The sequence below is a fragment of the Grammomys surdaster genome, unplaced genomic scaffold (assembly GCF_004785775.1).
Source record: "Grammomys surdaster isolate TR1022 unplaced genomic scaffold, NIH_TR_1.0 141, whole genome shotgun sequence".
Classification (NCBI taxonomy): Eukaryota; Metazoa; Chordata; class Mammalia; order Rodentia; family Muridae; genus Grammomys; species Grammomys surdaster.
The window spans coordinates 4,366,721-4,383,326 of NW_021604599.1; the positions used below are offsets into that span (position 1 = coordinate 4,366,721).

Sequence of the window (16,606 nt, forward strand, 5' to 3'; positions counted from 1 at the left end):
CTCTCTCTCTCTCTCTCTCTCTCTCTCTCAGAATTCCTAAAAATATGAATGAATGTAAAATATTATGGCTTTGTAATCTTCACTGACCTATCTCTGATTCAAATGTCCATCAAAGTCTCAGACTTTAATATATTTCTTTATAATGTAGTCAAGAGTTAACTCTATCTTTAACATACCATTAAAGACCTGAAAAGCCTAGGACTCACCCCTGATCTTTTCCCTTGCTCTTTCACATCTAATTAACTCATCAATCTGTCAGTGGACTTCAGATTTAATCAGCACCATTCTTCTGGTCCATTCTGCCCCCCCCACACAACTGACCTGCCATCAGAGTACAGCAGCACTGTCCTCTCTGTGACTGATTTTGACTATCTACAGCAGTCCTCCAACCCCATTTCATCAGCCTCTGCTCTGTGCCTCAAGACCTGTTCTTTAAAATTAAATAATTCACTTATTCCTCCCTACACCCTCCCGAATCATACCAAGATGTGATGGTCCTCTGTGGTCAGGCTCCAGCCAAGTGTCTTTCCATTGTTGCCCTTGTTTAATAGGCTGAAGCCTTACCAGTTTTCATGATGTTCCTAGAAAGGACTGCCATATCTTGCATCTAGGCCTTTGCATTTGCTGATCCTCAGACCCTAGATCATCATGATGATGCTTGGCATGAAGATGTCTTTCTTTCCAGTGTCTACTCAAACTGTGCCATTTTAGAGGCATTATTTTTTTTTTTTTGGTGAGCCTTTGCTAGTTTATTTGAGAGGAGAGTTGGTTGGTTGGTTGATTTGAGATGGATTCTCATGTATCCCTGGCTCGTCTAGAACCTGATAGGTATATCAGGCCTCAGAGTCACACTGATCCCCCTGCCTCTGTCCCCTGTGTGCTTGGATTACAAGCATGAGCCTGGATGTTGGCCTGAGAGAAGCTTTCCCCATCCAGCTTCACTGTGTTGCTTGACGGTGCTCTGTTTCCTTTCCCCAGAACCTTGCCTGACTTTATTACGGATTTATATCCATTCCATTATACTCAGTCTCTCTGAGAGCAGAAGCTGTGTGAAGGTGACAATTGCCACTCCCACACTAAGTCCTCCAGGCTTCCAGGGAGATCTGTGGAATTGCATGAGGAGAGTGGAGATGGAGAGAGGACATCCGTGGTGATGATGGCTTTACTATTTCTGGACAAGTTAACAGTAACCCGAGCATGTGGTTGCTGTCTGTCCTTCTGCCACCTCCTCCCTTGAGTCACTTCTGTCCCTGCTCGAGACCTTGCTGTAAGACTCCTTGCACTTACCAAGGAAACAGCTTCCTTCTGGTCCCCATACTTCCTCACATTGGGTTATTTTCCGTGTTTTTTTTTTTTAAATTTCTGAAACACTGTTTTATCATTTTATCTTAAGCATAACCACATATCAAAATCAAGTATTAAGATGTCCACAAAAGTTACTATTTTTCAAATGCTAAGAAGTCACGTGGACTCTAGAAGCCGAGTCAGCCATCTTTATTTTATTCCCACATTCCAAAGAGATCCACCTCCTGTAAAGTCAAGATGATGTTTTCTTAGTCCCCTGGGATTTTCTGTCAGGAACGTGAGTCATAACTGTAAGAAAGATGCCTGGAAACAAGATAGAATTCCTTTTTTGCCACCCCTACTTTTACACACAAGCCTGGTACTGTTGCTAGGCTGTGGTATTACTCAAACTTGTCAGTGTGTTCTCTTCAGCAGCTTATGCAGATCCTGACTCTCCAGGGTGAGACTTCCAACCTGAGTTAGAGCTCCCATAGTCCTAAGTTCTTCCTCTCTGGTGTGGAACAAGTCACTCTGGGAAGAGCCTCCATCTCCTGGTCTGGCAAAGCGATCTAGACCCACAGAGTTGTTTCTCTCCCTCAGTGAGGGCACTGGCTGCTCAGAGACTCCCGTCATTTTGCAAGCAAGGGATTGTCTCAGGAAGGAGACTGTCAAAGTGAACAGACACTAAGATGCAATGATTTTTAGGCGAGTCTTTTATTTGCTTTTTTTTCTGAAAATTTAAATACCTTTGGTTGCTTTTCTGTGTAGTTAGAAGTAAGAAGAAAAAAAAATCCACGTTTTAGTCAACCCCAGAGAAAATGGTTAGGGACATTCTCTTCTAAAATAGATGTTTCCTCCAGAAACAGAAACAACTGCAATATCCAAAGAGAGATGTGTTTCAGTTGAGCAAGTGGCTCATCGACCTGGGAACTGATGATACCAAGTGGGGAACTCAGGATCTGGAAGCCATGGAATGTTCTGCCGAGTAGTTCTTTGGTAACAGTGACCAGCATTTGCTAAGTACTTGCCCTTGTATGTTGCTGGGTGAGGGTGCTCCAGATGCAAATTGAAGATAGATGGCCAAGGAGTTACTCTCTGTCCATCCAGAAGAACCATGAGCCCTTTTCTGGTTGATTGTGGCCTTTGAAACAGAGACTCCTCCAGCTCCCTTCGCTAGTCGGCACTGTGCCCCACTTTCAGGAGAAGGTGGTAACTACTCCTTCATAGTTAACTTGATATGTCAAAGATGGAAAGGAACTACATTGAAACAGCACATGTCAATTGCTGAACAAACTACCTCTCAGTTTATTAAAATTCACAGATTATACTGAATGTGTAGTCTCATTTAGCCCTGGCCTACAAATGTATCTAGCTATATCTTGCAGAAGTCACATTTAAATTTGACTCTCAAAGTTTCATAAACTTTAAAGAAACTGTTTACAGTTTGAAGCCATTGGGAAAGGTTTAGGATAATCTGTGTAGGGATACATTTGTGCCTCCCTTTCTCATTTTAAGGAAAAAAAATTTTTTTTTCTTGTCTCCTGTTCTCATTATAGTCTCTTCTGGATGCTACTCTTTCATAATGCTTTCTGTCAGAAAGCACATGAACAGGGCTGCCTTGCTAAATAAGGGACACTTCCCTTGCTGTAGGGCAGTGAGTTAACCCACTTGGTCACGTGCACTCACATCACTGCAGAAATTCTCTTTTCAGAACATATCAAATGTCCAAGACTACCCTAGACAGAATTTTCTTTTGGTTAGTACTCCTTTGAAAGGAGAACTTGGCAGAGTGGGCCATTTCTTTTCCTACCATTCACAAGAGATTCTGAAAGAGAAAAAGTGACTGAGTCACAGCCAGTCCTAGAGTCCAGATATTTCAGAAATCACAGCTCTTGGTTTTGTGAGATTCATTGCCCTTGTATACCATAGATTGTTTCTCCTCCATTTTCTTTTTCCACAGAGGAAAACAGCAATACCCTTAGCATCACATCAGAGTTTATATATATATATTTAATTCTGAGCCTTTGGCATTGAATGTTTTCTTGACTTTACAACCTGTTCCCTGTTCCCAAGTGGAATAACTCTCCTGTAGGTCACATTGTCTATTCCATTTTCACAAATGCTCGGTCTTTAATATATGTTTGACTCTCCATTTAAAGCTCTATGGTCATTTCACCCCCAGTCTTCAAATCATGTTCCCGGAGGCATGGGGATCATTCTTAAGTCTTGAGCCCCTCTGGTTTGATAAATTGTTTGCAGTAATTATTGACCCAGCTGTTGGTTAGGAGACAGAGGCTCTTCTCCTTTCCAGGGCACTGATTTTGGCTCGTTGACTGAAGACCAACTCCTTGGATGGACACACAGCTCTTGGCGAGCATTGGTTCTGCCCAGATGGATGGTTTTGCAATTACCCAGACCTCTCAGCAGCCATTTCTTCATTACTGAAAGCTGCCCCCAATTGTCCCAGAAGCCAAATTCAATCTGCAGTTCCCCCAGTAACGTGCTGTGATTCATTTGGGGACAAATCTGGATTGAACTGAGTCCAAATGTCTTTTGTGAGACAGAAGGGAAGTATAAGTAGATACTATAGTCACCCAGATGAATCAGCCAGGAATTCATGAAGTGATTCATAAATCGTTATAAAGACCACTAAAGTCTACTAAAATGGAGAGCTGTCTGGCTATACAAAGTGTGGTATTATTATTGGGCTTTTTTTAAAAGATGTTAAATCAGATGTGAAATCCTTAAAACTATGCTTTTCTTTTTAGGTTTTGAAAAGGATTTCTCTCATTCCCCTCCCCAAATCCCCCCATCCTGCAGTAGACCAACAGCAAGCCATTTTTCATTGATTAGTTTTCTCAGATGAATTTTTAAATCCCCACAGATGATACTCTACAATTCCTTTAAGAAGAAAAAAAAAGTCCTTGCACAGATACATCATAGGCCAGTTTGTATCCATTAGTTCTGCTCCCAGGCAGCAAATCAATAATATTTTTGTGTACATACAATGAAACAAGCTGTTCACATGCATTCTCCCTTCTTCAGTAGGTTTATAGCTCCAGTGTAAGACAAAGAGGACAAGCCAAGCCTCACTGGCGGGTTTGAATCCTAGGAAAGGAGTGTCATGGCTTTCTATAAGAAAGTGCACTATGTGGAATAGATTGCCATGGTAGGGAAGTACTTTCACCATTCCTGACCTCCTCTACTCTCATCCAAAAAGGGTGCTAGATACCCTCCACTGGGAATGGTCCGTGATGATACTGATGTATTAAATCACAACCAAGAACCTAGACACTTGACCCCAAGACTCACTGTTCCTTGAACTAGAAAATGAACCAGAAAAGTCAGTGTCAACATCCATACTGGAGTTATCAAGACAAAAAGGGTTTCCTGGAAATTCTTCCCCCCCACAACCCCCAGCCTTCCCTGAGTGGTCTAAGGTAACACCAGGACCATAATCTTGGGTAGTTCTTAGGCTCTGGCTCACCAAAAACACATGCTGGGGATGTCCTACATCAGTGGTTCTCAACATTTCTGATGCTGTGACTCTTTGATACAGTTCCTCATGCTGTTGCCCCAGCCATAAAACTATTTCATTCTATTTCATAACTGTATCTTCGCTATTGTTATGTTATGTTCAGCATCTGTTATATGTCATACTCTAAATATCTGTGCTTTTGAATGGTCTTAGACAACCCCAAAGAAGAGTCACAACCTGCAGGTTGAGAACTGCTACCCTACATGGCCACTCTATTTAGATCAGTCCTTCATTCCCTAAGCATACACTGATTACCTGGAAGTTATCAGACATTCTTAGTCTTAAGTTCTTTAATATCCCTAATTTCCAGATGTAAACTTCTACACAACATACCATATCTACTGTTGGTTTTTCCTGTTATACTCACTTGCTAGTGCAGTACTGTTTTTTTACCTAGTCTTAGCTATACTTGATTGTTTTCTTTCTGTAAGTCCCAGAAATGCAGAGAAGTGGGTTTTCAGTTGCCCCTCCATGCTTACACTCACTTGGCCAGTGCCTAGTTTATATTTCCTGAATGAAAAAAAAATGGGATCATCTCATACTTTGCAATTCTGAGGGAAATTGGACCCTCTTTGTCTTACATTTTTATGGAGGCTGAGTTAAAGGATTTATTCAGATTTCCTTATCCAGTAAGAGAGCGCACCAGAGCCCAAGCCTGTGTGCTCCTGACCCATCTGTTTTCTGAATCCCCTGTTTCTCCATCCCTAACCAAGTTTCTGTACGTGAACTTTAACTGTGCTTGTCCCACTTGGGAGTTACTGTCTTGTTATCATCTAGGATTCAGTGCTACCTCTTGAGGAAGGGTGAATTCCTTGTGCTGGCCTGTCCACTGCCATGTGGGGAGCCATTAGTGAAAGTAGGGCAGAGAAGGCAGGAAAGGGAGGGGCTGAAAGAAAGGAGCTTGGCGAAGCAATCATCTGTTTCCTGAGGTGTGCATGAATGAGCACTTACAAGAACCTTTGAAGTTCCCCCCTTCTGCAAAAAGGATCATTTAAGAGGGTTCAAAGCCTCCCCCGTGCCTCCTCTTCTTAGCAAACCATTGCTCATTATAAGGTCATACCAACTCCCCACCAAGGGAGTGGAAATGGTTGACTCAGTTCTGATTTACTTTTGTGTGTTCTGTTTCTGGTAAGCAGGGATTTTTTTTCCTTCTAGTCTGTTATGTGCCTATTTACACAGTAGTCATCTCTTTTGAGGTCCTATGAAAAGCATAAGCAGACACTAGCAGTCTAACTGGAAGAAAATCTCTGAAATGACCACTGAATTCTCAGTTGGTGTACAGACGATCTTTCTTGTGTCTCTTGGATACAGTGTAACTCAGAATTAGCATGATTCTGCCTTGACCTGACATATTTGCAGGATACAATACTCTGTAGAAGAAAAATTACAAATAGCTATAACCTGTCATTGGCATTGAGGTTTTTTTTATTTTAACTTCAAGAAACATTTCCTACATCAATGTCATCGTCACCATCATCATCATTGTTATCGTCATCAGTCATCACATAAATACATCCCTCAGCCTTTTCTGAGCAAAACACTCAAAATATACTCATTTTGATACAAGCCAATGCCCAGGGTTGGGAAATAGCTGCAAACATTTACAGGAGAAGTTAAGGAGCCCCCCTCCCTCCAGCCAGAAAGGTGGTGGCAATCCAAAAGCTTTGGGATCCTTTCTGACCCTCTGTTTTTTTCTCTTGCATGAAGTTGTCTAAAACTGCTGGGTTTCTTAGGTTCTGTGGATTCTTGAGTCAAACTTGTAACATCTGTCTTCCTGGTGTCTGTTGTTTTCAGCTGTGTCTGGGGCCCTCACCTGTAACTGTAGGGCTCTGTCTTCACCTTCATACTCCTCTTCTGCCGTAACCTCTAATCTTAATTGGCTGTTCTCTACCGTGAGTGGGTTAGCAGCAAACTGAATACATACAAATTGACAGAGAGGCTATAGCTTTTTGTTAAAATACTACATGGCAGTTTTGGGCAGAAGTAAAACTGATTCTAAAAATTCATGAATGAAAATAGCAAAATGTAGCCGGGTGGTGGTGGCGCGCACCTTTAATCCCAGCACTTGGGAGGCAGAGGCAGGCGGATTTCTGAGTTCGAGGCCAGCCTGGTCTACAGAGTGAGTTCCAGGACAGCCAGGACTACACAGAGAAACCCTGTCTCGAAAAACCTTAAAAAAAAAAGAAAAGAACAAAATATTTTTTAACTGATTCTTGTAAATTTGTATAAATTGAATCTATGCTCAAAATCATTCCTATTTATGAAGAGATCTCTGGTGCTGGAATTTTAAGCTATTGATTCTTACTTGTTTCCATATTCCTGGCAGTTATCAGACAAATATGATCACTTATCATCAAAAGTACTTTCTCTGTAGATGCAAAGGTTAAAACTTCTGTAGATACTCCTTTTAAATTAAAGACTACTTTGTGAAGGTTTATTTCACTTAGAAGAATTTGTGTTTAAATTTTGATTAACATTTTATGTGAGATGAGATCTTTTTCTTCAAATGCATTACCCCTGTGCTGTGTAATCTCATCTACATGAACAGTGCAGAGGACGCCTCTGACTTAGGATAGAGCGTGTGTAAGTTACATGGAAGGCATAATAGTTCACTATCCTGGGTTATGAAAGAGTGTTAAAACCTTGGTATATGCCTACCACGTTTTCCCCTTTGTTTATCCTTATCAATATATTGAATAATATGTAATAGCCAAGAAAATATGGCCAGGAACTTGTATGAATAGGTAAGAATAATTTGGAGTGAGCACATAATTATATAACAACATGAACATACCGAATCCATATCTAATCTAATATAATCTATGGTATAGATGACAAAACATTTAATAAGTTATACTCTTGTATCTATGTAGTCTTCATTTCCTAGTTAGTGATCATAATTAACATTGACCACATCAGTGCAAATGATAGAAGCATTAGGGTTTCTCTCTGAGGAAAGAACCTTGGACTCTGTGTTCTTCGTCATCACCATCTCTACTCCTTACTAATCTGTCTAGTGTCAGCCAGATGTATCATGTTGTTTAGGGTAGGTTGTGTCCTCAGATTGTACTGGTATCCCCAGAGAGTCCCAACTTGTCTGCCCCCCATCTCATGGCTTTGCACCTTTGTTCATAGATTGACAGAAGATAGCAGAAGTACCAGAAGGAAAGACCTGAGGGCTCGCTAGTGTGTCTTTCATTCTCAACTAAAGAAGTAAAACAAGAGAGCCAAAGGGTCTTAATTATGTTTGTTCCCAATATTGAAATATCAGTGTGAATGTGGGATAATGACATAGTTTACCTTGCTATTCAAATCCCTTCTCCCTCCAACCCAGAGGCCCATAAGAACAGGGCCGTCTAGGATTGGGTGCTAGTGTGGACTCCATCTCTCCAAACTCTGTGATTTCATAATTTCTCATTCCTCTCCTACAAGCTCAGAGCTACTTTGGAGACACAGTAAGAACATGTTCCCCAGAAAATAGCCTCCATATGGGGAATCCTGGCTTATGTGTTTTACTAGATGTTCTCAGGGAAGTGCCAGGATTTGTTTGCTGTGTTTTCTCTCAGGGCCACTCAGCATTGCCTTTCAGGATAATCCCAATTAAGAGGATGTGCTTAGAAGAGTGCAGATGTACCAGCATGGGACACACAGCTGCTCTCTTTCCATAGAATAAAAACCTAAGTGACCAGTTGATAGTCATCTGATAACATCTGGTTTGCTGAGATACTCTGATCTCTTTGCTTTGAGTCCCCTATCTTCTTCTTAGTTCCTGTGTAACCTTCTTAGATAGTCTCACTATACTTCACAAGTAAAATGCAAAGTGAACTTGATTTTCTCCCATACTCTCTTACTCCCTTAACATAAATGTTGAAGCTCTACTTTATTAGACAGATTGCTTCAGGACCTTCTGAATTAACTTTGTAAATGTATCTAATGGGCTGTCCCCTTTTCTCAGCTAGGTCCTTACACAAGAGCCCAGTCTTGTGGAGTCAATTGTTCCTATAAAATAAGTGATGTCACCAATGATGACCTGTATTTGCCAGTTCAAAATGAAGCTTTTCTTCTACGCAGTATAAACAGGAACTAACTAAGTGTTTTCATGTTGGTAAACTTTGGAGAGGTTGCATACTTCATTGCTAGTATGCTTTTATCCAGAATTATTTTGCTGCTTATTCTCATGGCATTGAAAGACCCTTGCTTCTCTCTCTACCATGAGCATCACTGTCCCATGCTGAACCAACAAATGAAGCATCCTGTTAATTTCTGTATGGACATCCTCAACTGCAAGGCTGTTCTCTCAAGTCTACCGTCCTTCGCCATTGTTAGACAGTAAATGCCGTTCTAAATCTCGTGACTCAGAACCTGCCAGTCTTCCCCCACAATGAGAAGATAAATATACAGTTGTCCAAGGTTCCTTGGTGATTTCTCCTTGTTTAAATACCAGTCTATCTCCTTTCAGAAACCAGTATACTGAGGCTGCGGCTGAGGAGAGCGCTCAATGGTGGAGTGCTTGCCTAGTGTATGCAAGGCATTGCATTCAACAAAACCAAAAGACCCAACAGTCTTGGGATTGTTACAAGTTACTACAAAAATGCCACAGTGAATTCCCTCTACACCATCAGGAATGCTCTTTACCCAGCACAGAACCCAATCCGACCTCTCAGGTTCTGCGTTTCAAGGCACATTTGACCTTTGAGGTTTAAGTTATTTTACTCTTGGCAAGAGAGAATGTATTGTTTAAGGAGACTCTGGTTAGAGGGGGGTCGTAATAAGGACCCGAAACACTTCTTGGACCTCAGATATGCCTTACAAAACAAAATGTTTATGAGCTAAGTGTAAATGACTCAGAAACATATGAATCGAATTTCCCCTAAAATGTGAACGGGTTTTAAAATTAGCAAGAAAAGGGCCTGGCAGAAGATGTGCTTTGAATTTCACAAAACCCAGAGGATTTGAAACACAGTTTAAGAAGTTTGACAAACCCAAACTGTGACCTAGGTTTTCTTTGTTGGTGTCTTTTCTTCCCTCCATGTGTCAGAGAAGCACTCAGTGGTTGGACGGGAGAGAGGAGGGTTATGAAGGGTTTTTGAAAAAGCATATTGTCATACTTGTGTAGGGCCAGAGCAGGGACTTAGAAGGCTTTGAAGAGTTGGTCATGCTGCCTGTTGTGGTCGTTTTCCCAGGTTTGCACCTCCGACTCCGTCTCCTCACCACATCAGCCCGGGAAGAGTTCCAGCTCCTCCGTCACTGCTTCAGAGAGCACAGGCTCCCCACACCCAGCAGCCTCCTGGCGCACTCCTGAAGCCCTACCAGCCAGAAACCAACTCTGCTTTTCAGTCAAATGGTATCCATGTCCACGGTAAGCAGGAGCTGGCACCCTTGGAGTTTTGAAAGGCAGTGTTTTGCTGTTGCCTTCAGTTAGGTGGCCTAGGGACCAGATGTGAGTCTCATATGTTCTGTTTTACTACATCAGACTTAAGATGTAAACAGCACCCTTTATCAGCGTGAAATCCTATAGTATTTTCTTCAGATAACATGACTTAGGACACCCATAGTTGCCAGACCAAGGCAATCATTGGTATCCCCAGTGTTGTAACACCTCAAAAGTAGGCTCTAGCAATAGCATCCTGCTCCTTAATGATCAGGAGACTGTGCGAAAGGAAGCCCTGAGGGTACCACTATCCATGTCTGCTGGTTCCTTCTCAAAAGCCAGGTCAAAACCTTCCCTGGTTCCCCTGTATGACACCTCCCCTGGCCCCGAACTTTATGTGTCCCGTCTATAGGTCCCATCTTGGTTTTGTTTCTTTAGTAGAACTTTCTTTCATTCTCTCCATCTTGTAGCTCATCTGAATAAAATGTATCTTTATTAATACATAAATTTGCTTCTGAAGCCAGAGTTGTCTGACCCATTATCATATCTCTTAGGGAACTCAACACATTTCTTCATGGCTCATAATGAGTATACATACTCATACAGGAAGAAAAGAACACAAGGAAAAGAAATCACAGTGGCTTACATTCTGTGTCAGTCCTATGTTCGGCGGGGACCCCACTTGAGGACTGAGTCTACTTTGGTTCTTTTTTTTTTTTTTAATCAAACTCCTTTTGCCAGTTGAAGCACATACCCTAGTGGACTTCCACAGAAAACTGAAGTGCCAAGCCACACAGACTCCAACTGCCAAATGTTTTTGTCTCCTCTTGTCAGAATCCTATGTAAGCAGAAGTGATACTGTACATTGAGATGCCAGATGATTCTAGAAATGAGTCATCTCCCTCCTCTCAACAGTGTCATGTATATATAGATCATCACTTGGAATTAATGGATGGTGTCCCAAGACAGTGTTTACTGTGAGTGGGAATAAGGTCTTTGGATAGGAAACTCCAACAGTATTGTACTAAACTTGATCAAGAGGTTCAAAGCAGAGTCCTGAGCAGCAGGGAGGGAACAGGAAACCGATGGTACTCCTCTGTAGCAAGGGCGGATCCCTTTCCCTGTTTGTCCACTGTTTCTCAGCAAAGCTTAGACTTCTCAGTTCAGTGGTAATTTTTACCTTCCTCTTACAAACGTCTTCTTGCACATCTATTACATCAGGAAATGGTTCTTTAAGTGCCTGCTACAGGTGCACAGGGTGAGGTCTAAAAAACAGAAAAAGGAGTTCTCTTCCTGGGCCATCATGCAGCTTCTCTGATGAAGGGAGACCCAAGGCTGTGTTTTGGAAAGCTACTAACACTTTTCTGGGAGGGGGGTTTTGCAAGCATGTCCGTGACTCTGTAGAAGTCAGGGTAGTCAGAGTCGGTCACCTCCATGAAACACAATTTTAATGTCTGAATTTTAATGTGGCTGAAACCTGGGTGTACTTCTCAGTCAGTGACATCCTGTAGTGGTTCCAATCTCTCCTTCTAGTGCCACATAGACTACTGGAATAGTTCACAGTCGGTCATGTCACAAGTCCAGTCAAATGTAGAATATCCTGCTTTGCTTACAGCTATGAAAATTTTAAAAAAGTCTTTAAAACATTACAACTTAACCTACATGTATAAAACTAACCAGGAAGAAATTTAGCTAACGTGCTGATTGTTTTTAATTGGGCTAAGGCATGCCTCCATGAAGCTTTTTTGTAACAGAGCTTTCCCAGAGCGTGCTGAAGGAGGCCAGTTTGTATGGGAGTCTTGTGGACTCTGAGCTCTACGTGCATGTACAGGGTTTTATGCCTGGGTTCACAGCTCCGATGTGAACGTCTCTGGCCTTTCATCACTGTAACAAGTGTAATAAGAAGAGCAGCAGGCACAGGCGTGGGCCTTACTTCCTTGCTTCCTTCTTCTTCCTTTTTATTGGACTCTGAGAACAAGGATCATGTTTGTAGCCCCAGGCTAAGCATAGTACTTGATGCAAAGTGTGTATTAAATAAGTATTTACTGGGTAAGTAATTGGCACTTTCTCATTCAGCAAATAAATAATAGACCAAGAGGACCCAGTGAGCATCCTCCATGTTACTTTGTCAAAATGCCCTTTCTCTACAGTTCTCCTTTGAAAGACAAATAATGAGTATATTTTCAGCTTGAAAATGTTGGGCTTTAAAAAAGAAAACTTCTACTTTCTTAATTGTTAAAAACTTCTGTAGCCAGTGAGAAACAGATACTATCAGCCATAAATTAGGCTCAGGGAGTAGATAGGGAAAAGGAGAATTCATGATTTGCCCCACGAAGATGGCCAAGTAACCACTGTGATGAGATTTCAAAGAAACTGCCCATGTTTTAGCCACCTGTGGAAGGTTGGGACACACTGAGACCTATTCCTTCTCTGAGTGTGTTTCTGAGACAAAAAAAAAAATTCTTGAAATTTTTAAGAGCAAGAATTTCTTACCAAAATGTCCTTAGATAAGGATAAGTTGTATATGCTATTTTTAAGGGAAGAGTGAACCTTTTTACCCAGGTGTACTTATGAGCTGAAGCTGTCCCCTTTTGTGTTTCACACTTACATGGTATTGCAGTGACACAAACTTCATCCTCTACTACAACACCATTTTTTAAAAGCCAAAAACTGTCAGAGTTTCTAACCCAGTGGTCAGAGTGAGTTTTTGTGCCTTCACTCATGGCTTTAAAGAGCATCATGAGCCCGCCTCCTCTGTGGGACCTGCAGCAGGTGAAGAGGTCAGGGAGAGATGTCATTCCTGCATCTATATGGATAAGAGCCACGACATGTAAGAATATCAACTGTCTGGGCATCACTGCCTTGGCAAGCTACGTGGGCTTAGTGAGAGCTCCTCATTTCCAAACTGAATTCGTAATCAGTGTGGTTCCATGTCAAAGGCACACCAAAAGAAACAGTAGTTTACAGCTCTCCGTGGGGAAGGCAGTAGAACTCCTTAGTGTGATTGTCTTATGTGAAACTTAGGTCAGAATTCAGGGGGGCTTTGGTCTTGCTGATTAAGCAGCAAAAGGAGGTCCTCTGAATCTTGTTGATCATCCACTCATTGGTACTGAACTTAGTCATTATGTGCTGAACTTGTGCCATTATTAGAGGTAAAGGATACACCTCGAACGAGTTAACTCCAACGTCCTTTCATGTTTCCGCATCAGGGTTTTATTGATTGGACATACACTCTATCCATTCAGATTGCCTTTATCCATAAAGAGGATAAGGTGTCCTTTCTTCTTAATGTTTGAATGTTGATAGAATTTTCCAGTCTCTGTTTGGGAGATATCTCTAAGGCAACTTCTCAGGACATTTGAGCTTTTCTTTTAGATGTCAACATAAGAACACTCTTTCCAATCCTGTAAGCCTGTTCTTTTCTCTTGTTAGGCGAATTCTCTTGCCCAGGCAAGCTTCAGAATTTTGCCTGGATTAGTTGCCTGAGAGTTGATATTTGTACATTTTGTTATGGTGCTAATGGATAATTTCTTTTTAAATGCCCTATTCACTGCTTCTTGTTCAAATGCCATGGGAATTCCTAGAAGAGCATTTTCACAGTCTTCCTGCTTCTGGACGCATCAGGAAGAGGCCAAGTCCAGTTCATCGGGTGTTTGTTGGTCACTCACTAAGTACTAGGCAACGAGAATGCCATTTAATGGCCGCCACACTGCAGTGGTTGAAAGGGGGGAAAGGAATGTGATGCATTATAGGGAAGATGTTATCAAAGGATTTAGAGAGATCTTACCTGAAAAGGAGTTTGAAGATGAAGTTCACAGGGCAGGTATGGGGGGATGCCATTCCCTCCTGAGGACGGCACAAGAAAGGACATAAATGTCAGAGTGGAGCATGCAGAGAAGAGAGATGCCAGCAGCTGGCATCCTGCTGGCTGCACAGGTTAAGCCCAAAGTAGAGAAGGGGGTTGAGGAGAACAAGGTGGGCTCAGAAAGGAACAATGTGTCACACTCAGCGCAGTCACCCTGTGCAGAGGGTATCCCAGAAACAGGCAGAAAACTTAGCCCCTCACTATCAGAACGAGACAGCACTATTTGGATCGCTCACAGAGGGTATCCCAAAAACAGGCAGAAAACTTAGCCCCTCACTGTCAGAACGAGACAGCACTATTTGGATCGCTCAAACAATGATTGGAAGGGAGCTCTCATCTCTCAGATCAACTGGGAACTGGAGGCGTGATAGAGAACGCATGTGGAATTGTGTGTGCACAATCGTTCTGACGAGAGAAGGGTGGAATCGCAAAGAAGAAATGGAAAGACACACAAGAGTAGGTGCGGCAGCAGGCTGAATCCTTCTTTGTGTGTTCTGAAGAAAATTAGAAGTGATCATAACCCCAGGGGTTTCCTGATCAAGAGAAGTGTGCACCTAGGCTTGCGTCGACTTCAACTTCTAGCGTTCCCTTTCACACACCAGACATAGAGTTCCAGCAGGCTGTGTGTCCTACTCCTTTGTGGGTTTCCCTCCTGTGTGTGTGTGTGTGTGTGTGTGTGTGTGTGTATGCACACATGTGTTTATGAGTACATGTACACATAGAAGTTAAAGGACTACCTTTCACGCTACCTTTTGAGACAAGGAGTATCACAAGACGCAGTGCTCACAATAGGTTAGGCTAACCAGCTGATCATTTTCAGGGATCCAACTGCTTCTGTACCCCATAACACATGTGGTTACATGTGTGCGCAGCAATACCTGTAATTTTCTTTTAATGTGGATACCAGAAATCCACATTTGGATCCTCATGCTTTTAATGCAAATATTTTACCAAATGAGCTATGTTCTCTGCCCATGTTTTGTGGATCTTTTACTAGCCTCTCAGGAGCCTCCAGTCACACTGAAATGGCTATCCAACTTCCTCTTGTATTTACCACTGGTTTCTGGATTTGAGTGTGCTGGTCAGAACTGGTTTCATGAAGACCCAGCTGTTTCACATAAGCATTTGTACAGAGTCTGAGCCTCCAGGGTTTATTTATAGTGGTGTAGTAGCAACAGATGGGCACAAGTTCACCATTTTTAATATGACAAGATGGCCAATGCAAGAGCATGCTGGGTAAAGGGACAGCTTAGTTGAGCCAACTGGTCCTCTTGTGCCATCTTTTACTTTGCCATCTTGAAAGCAAGCTACCCCATCATCAATCTCCTCAAGAATGCCGATGTTCTACACATCTTGTGCTAGCTTGAGGAAGAGAAGAAAGAGATCAAATGTAGCCTAAGCTAAGTTTATTGGACGCACAAGCACTTGGGCGTGTACACACACACACAAACAAACACACACACACACACACACACACACACACAAAGTGGGAATTTGTCTCATATCCTCTCCTGTGCTTCTCTAATCTGTAAAATGGGCAGTTCTGCCAAGCTGGCACACAGATAACATTTATTCTGTCTCTTGGAAATCAGTCACTATTTGAAGTGCTCTCCCCAGATTCTTGCCCATCTCCTCCAACCTCCTGGGCACCTCTCAGGCTTCCCCTGCTTGCTCTTAATTTTTGCTCCTTAGGAGTTTCCAGTTGCCAGCATCCCATCACCCATGGTCCAGTTATTTGGTTTCATTAGGAAAACACCATGAGGCTATTTGATGCCAGCGCAGTAGCAGTGGGAAGTAGGGGCCTTCTCTTTTGGTCACAGCCCCCGGGGTTTATCAGCTGTCTTTTTCATAATTTAAAATATGCCCTCTCTGTGGTCCCCCAAAGAAGCTAGCCAGACAGTGTCCAGACAGCAGTGGCATTTTCCTATCTCAGTATGAAGCTGTAAGCTTGTCAACCCAGTTCAGACTGAATGCATGGGGAAACAAAGGGTCTCCAGCTACCGACAGTCCTCGCAGAACAAAAATACATTGTGAATGGATTGTTTTAACCAACATGTCTTTCCAGCTCTGGAAATCCCAGTACTCCATGTAAATGAGAATGCTGTGGCAGGTAGGCATTCAGTGCACCTCTTTTTCCTTGGCTGATTACTGACCACAACTCCACAGTGGCACTTTCCAGGCAAGGGTTCTTTACGTTATTGCCATGACCGATCTCATTGCTGGGGATTTAGAATGTAAATCCTTAAAGGTTAACTTTCAAGACATTTTTTAAAGATAAGTAAACGTACTCTCCCTCTATGGGAAAGTCACAACTGCATATGTGAGGTTGCAAAAGAATAAAGTCTAGAAACTGTATTGCTTGAGTGTGTGAGCATGTCATAACTCTGAAATCCCAGGAAGGCACACATAAATGATTAGAAATCAAATGTCATCAGCTTCACTGAGAAACTCATGACATATCTACAAAAGAAATGAGCTAGCGAGTCTCCTTATTGCTATTTTGATGCTACCAGCAGCCATAATCGGGAGTCTTTCAGTATCCGCTCTG

At 42.3% G+C, this 16,606-nt stretch overlaps 1 protein-coding gene across 1 annotated transcript in view; it reads left to right on the forward strand.

Annotated features, from left to right (window-relative positions):
- Positions 1-16,606, forward strand: part of Glis3 (GLIS family zinc finger 3) — a 398,320-nt gene that overhangs the window by 368,112 nt on the left and 13,602 nt on the right. The window contains exon 8 of the mRNA XM_028764109.1: positions 10,006-10,181. Coding sequence (XP_028619942.1) covers positions 10,006-10,181 — 176 coding nt within the window. The remainder of the gene's footprint in view (positions 1-10,005; positions 10,182-16,606) is intronic.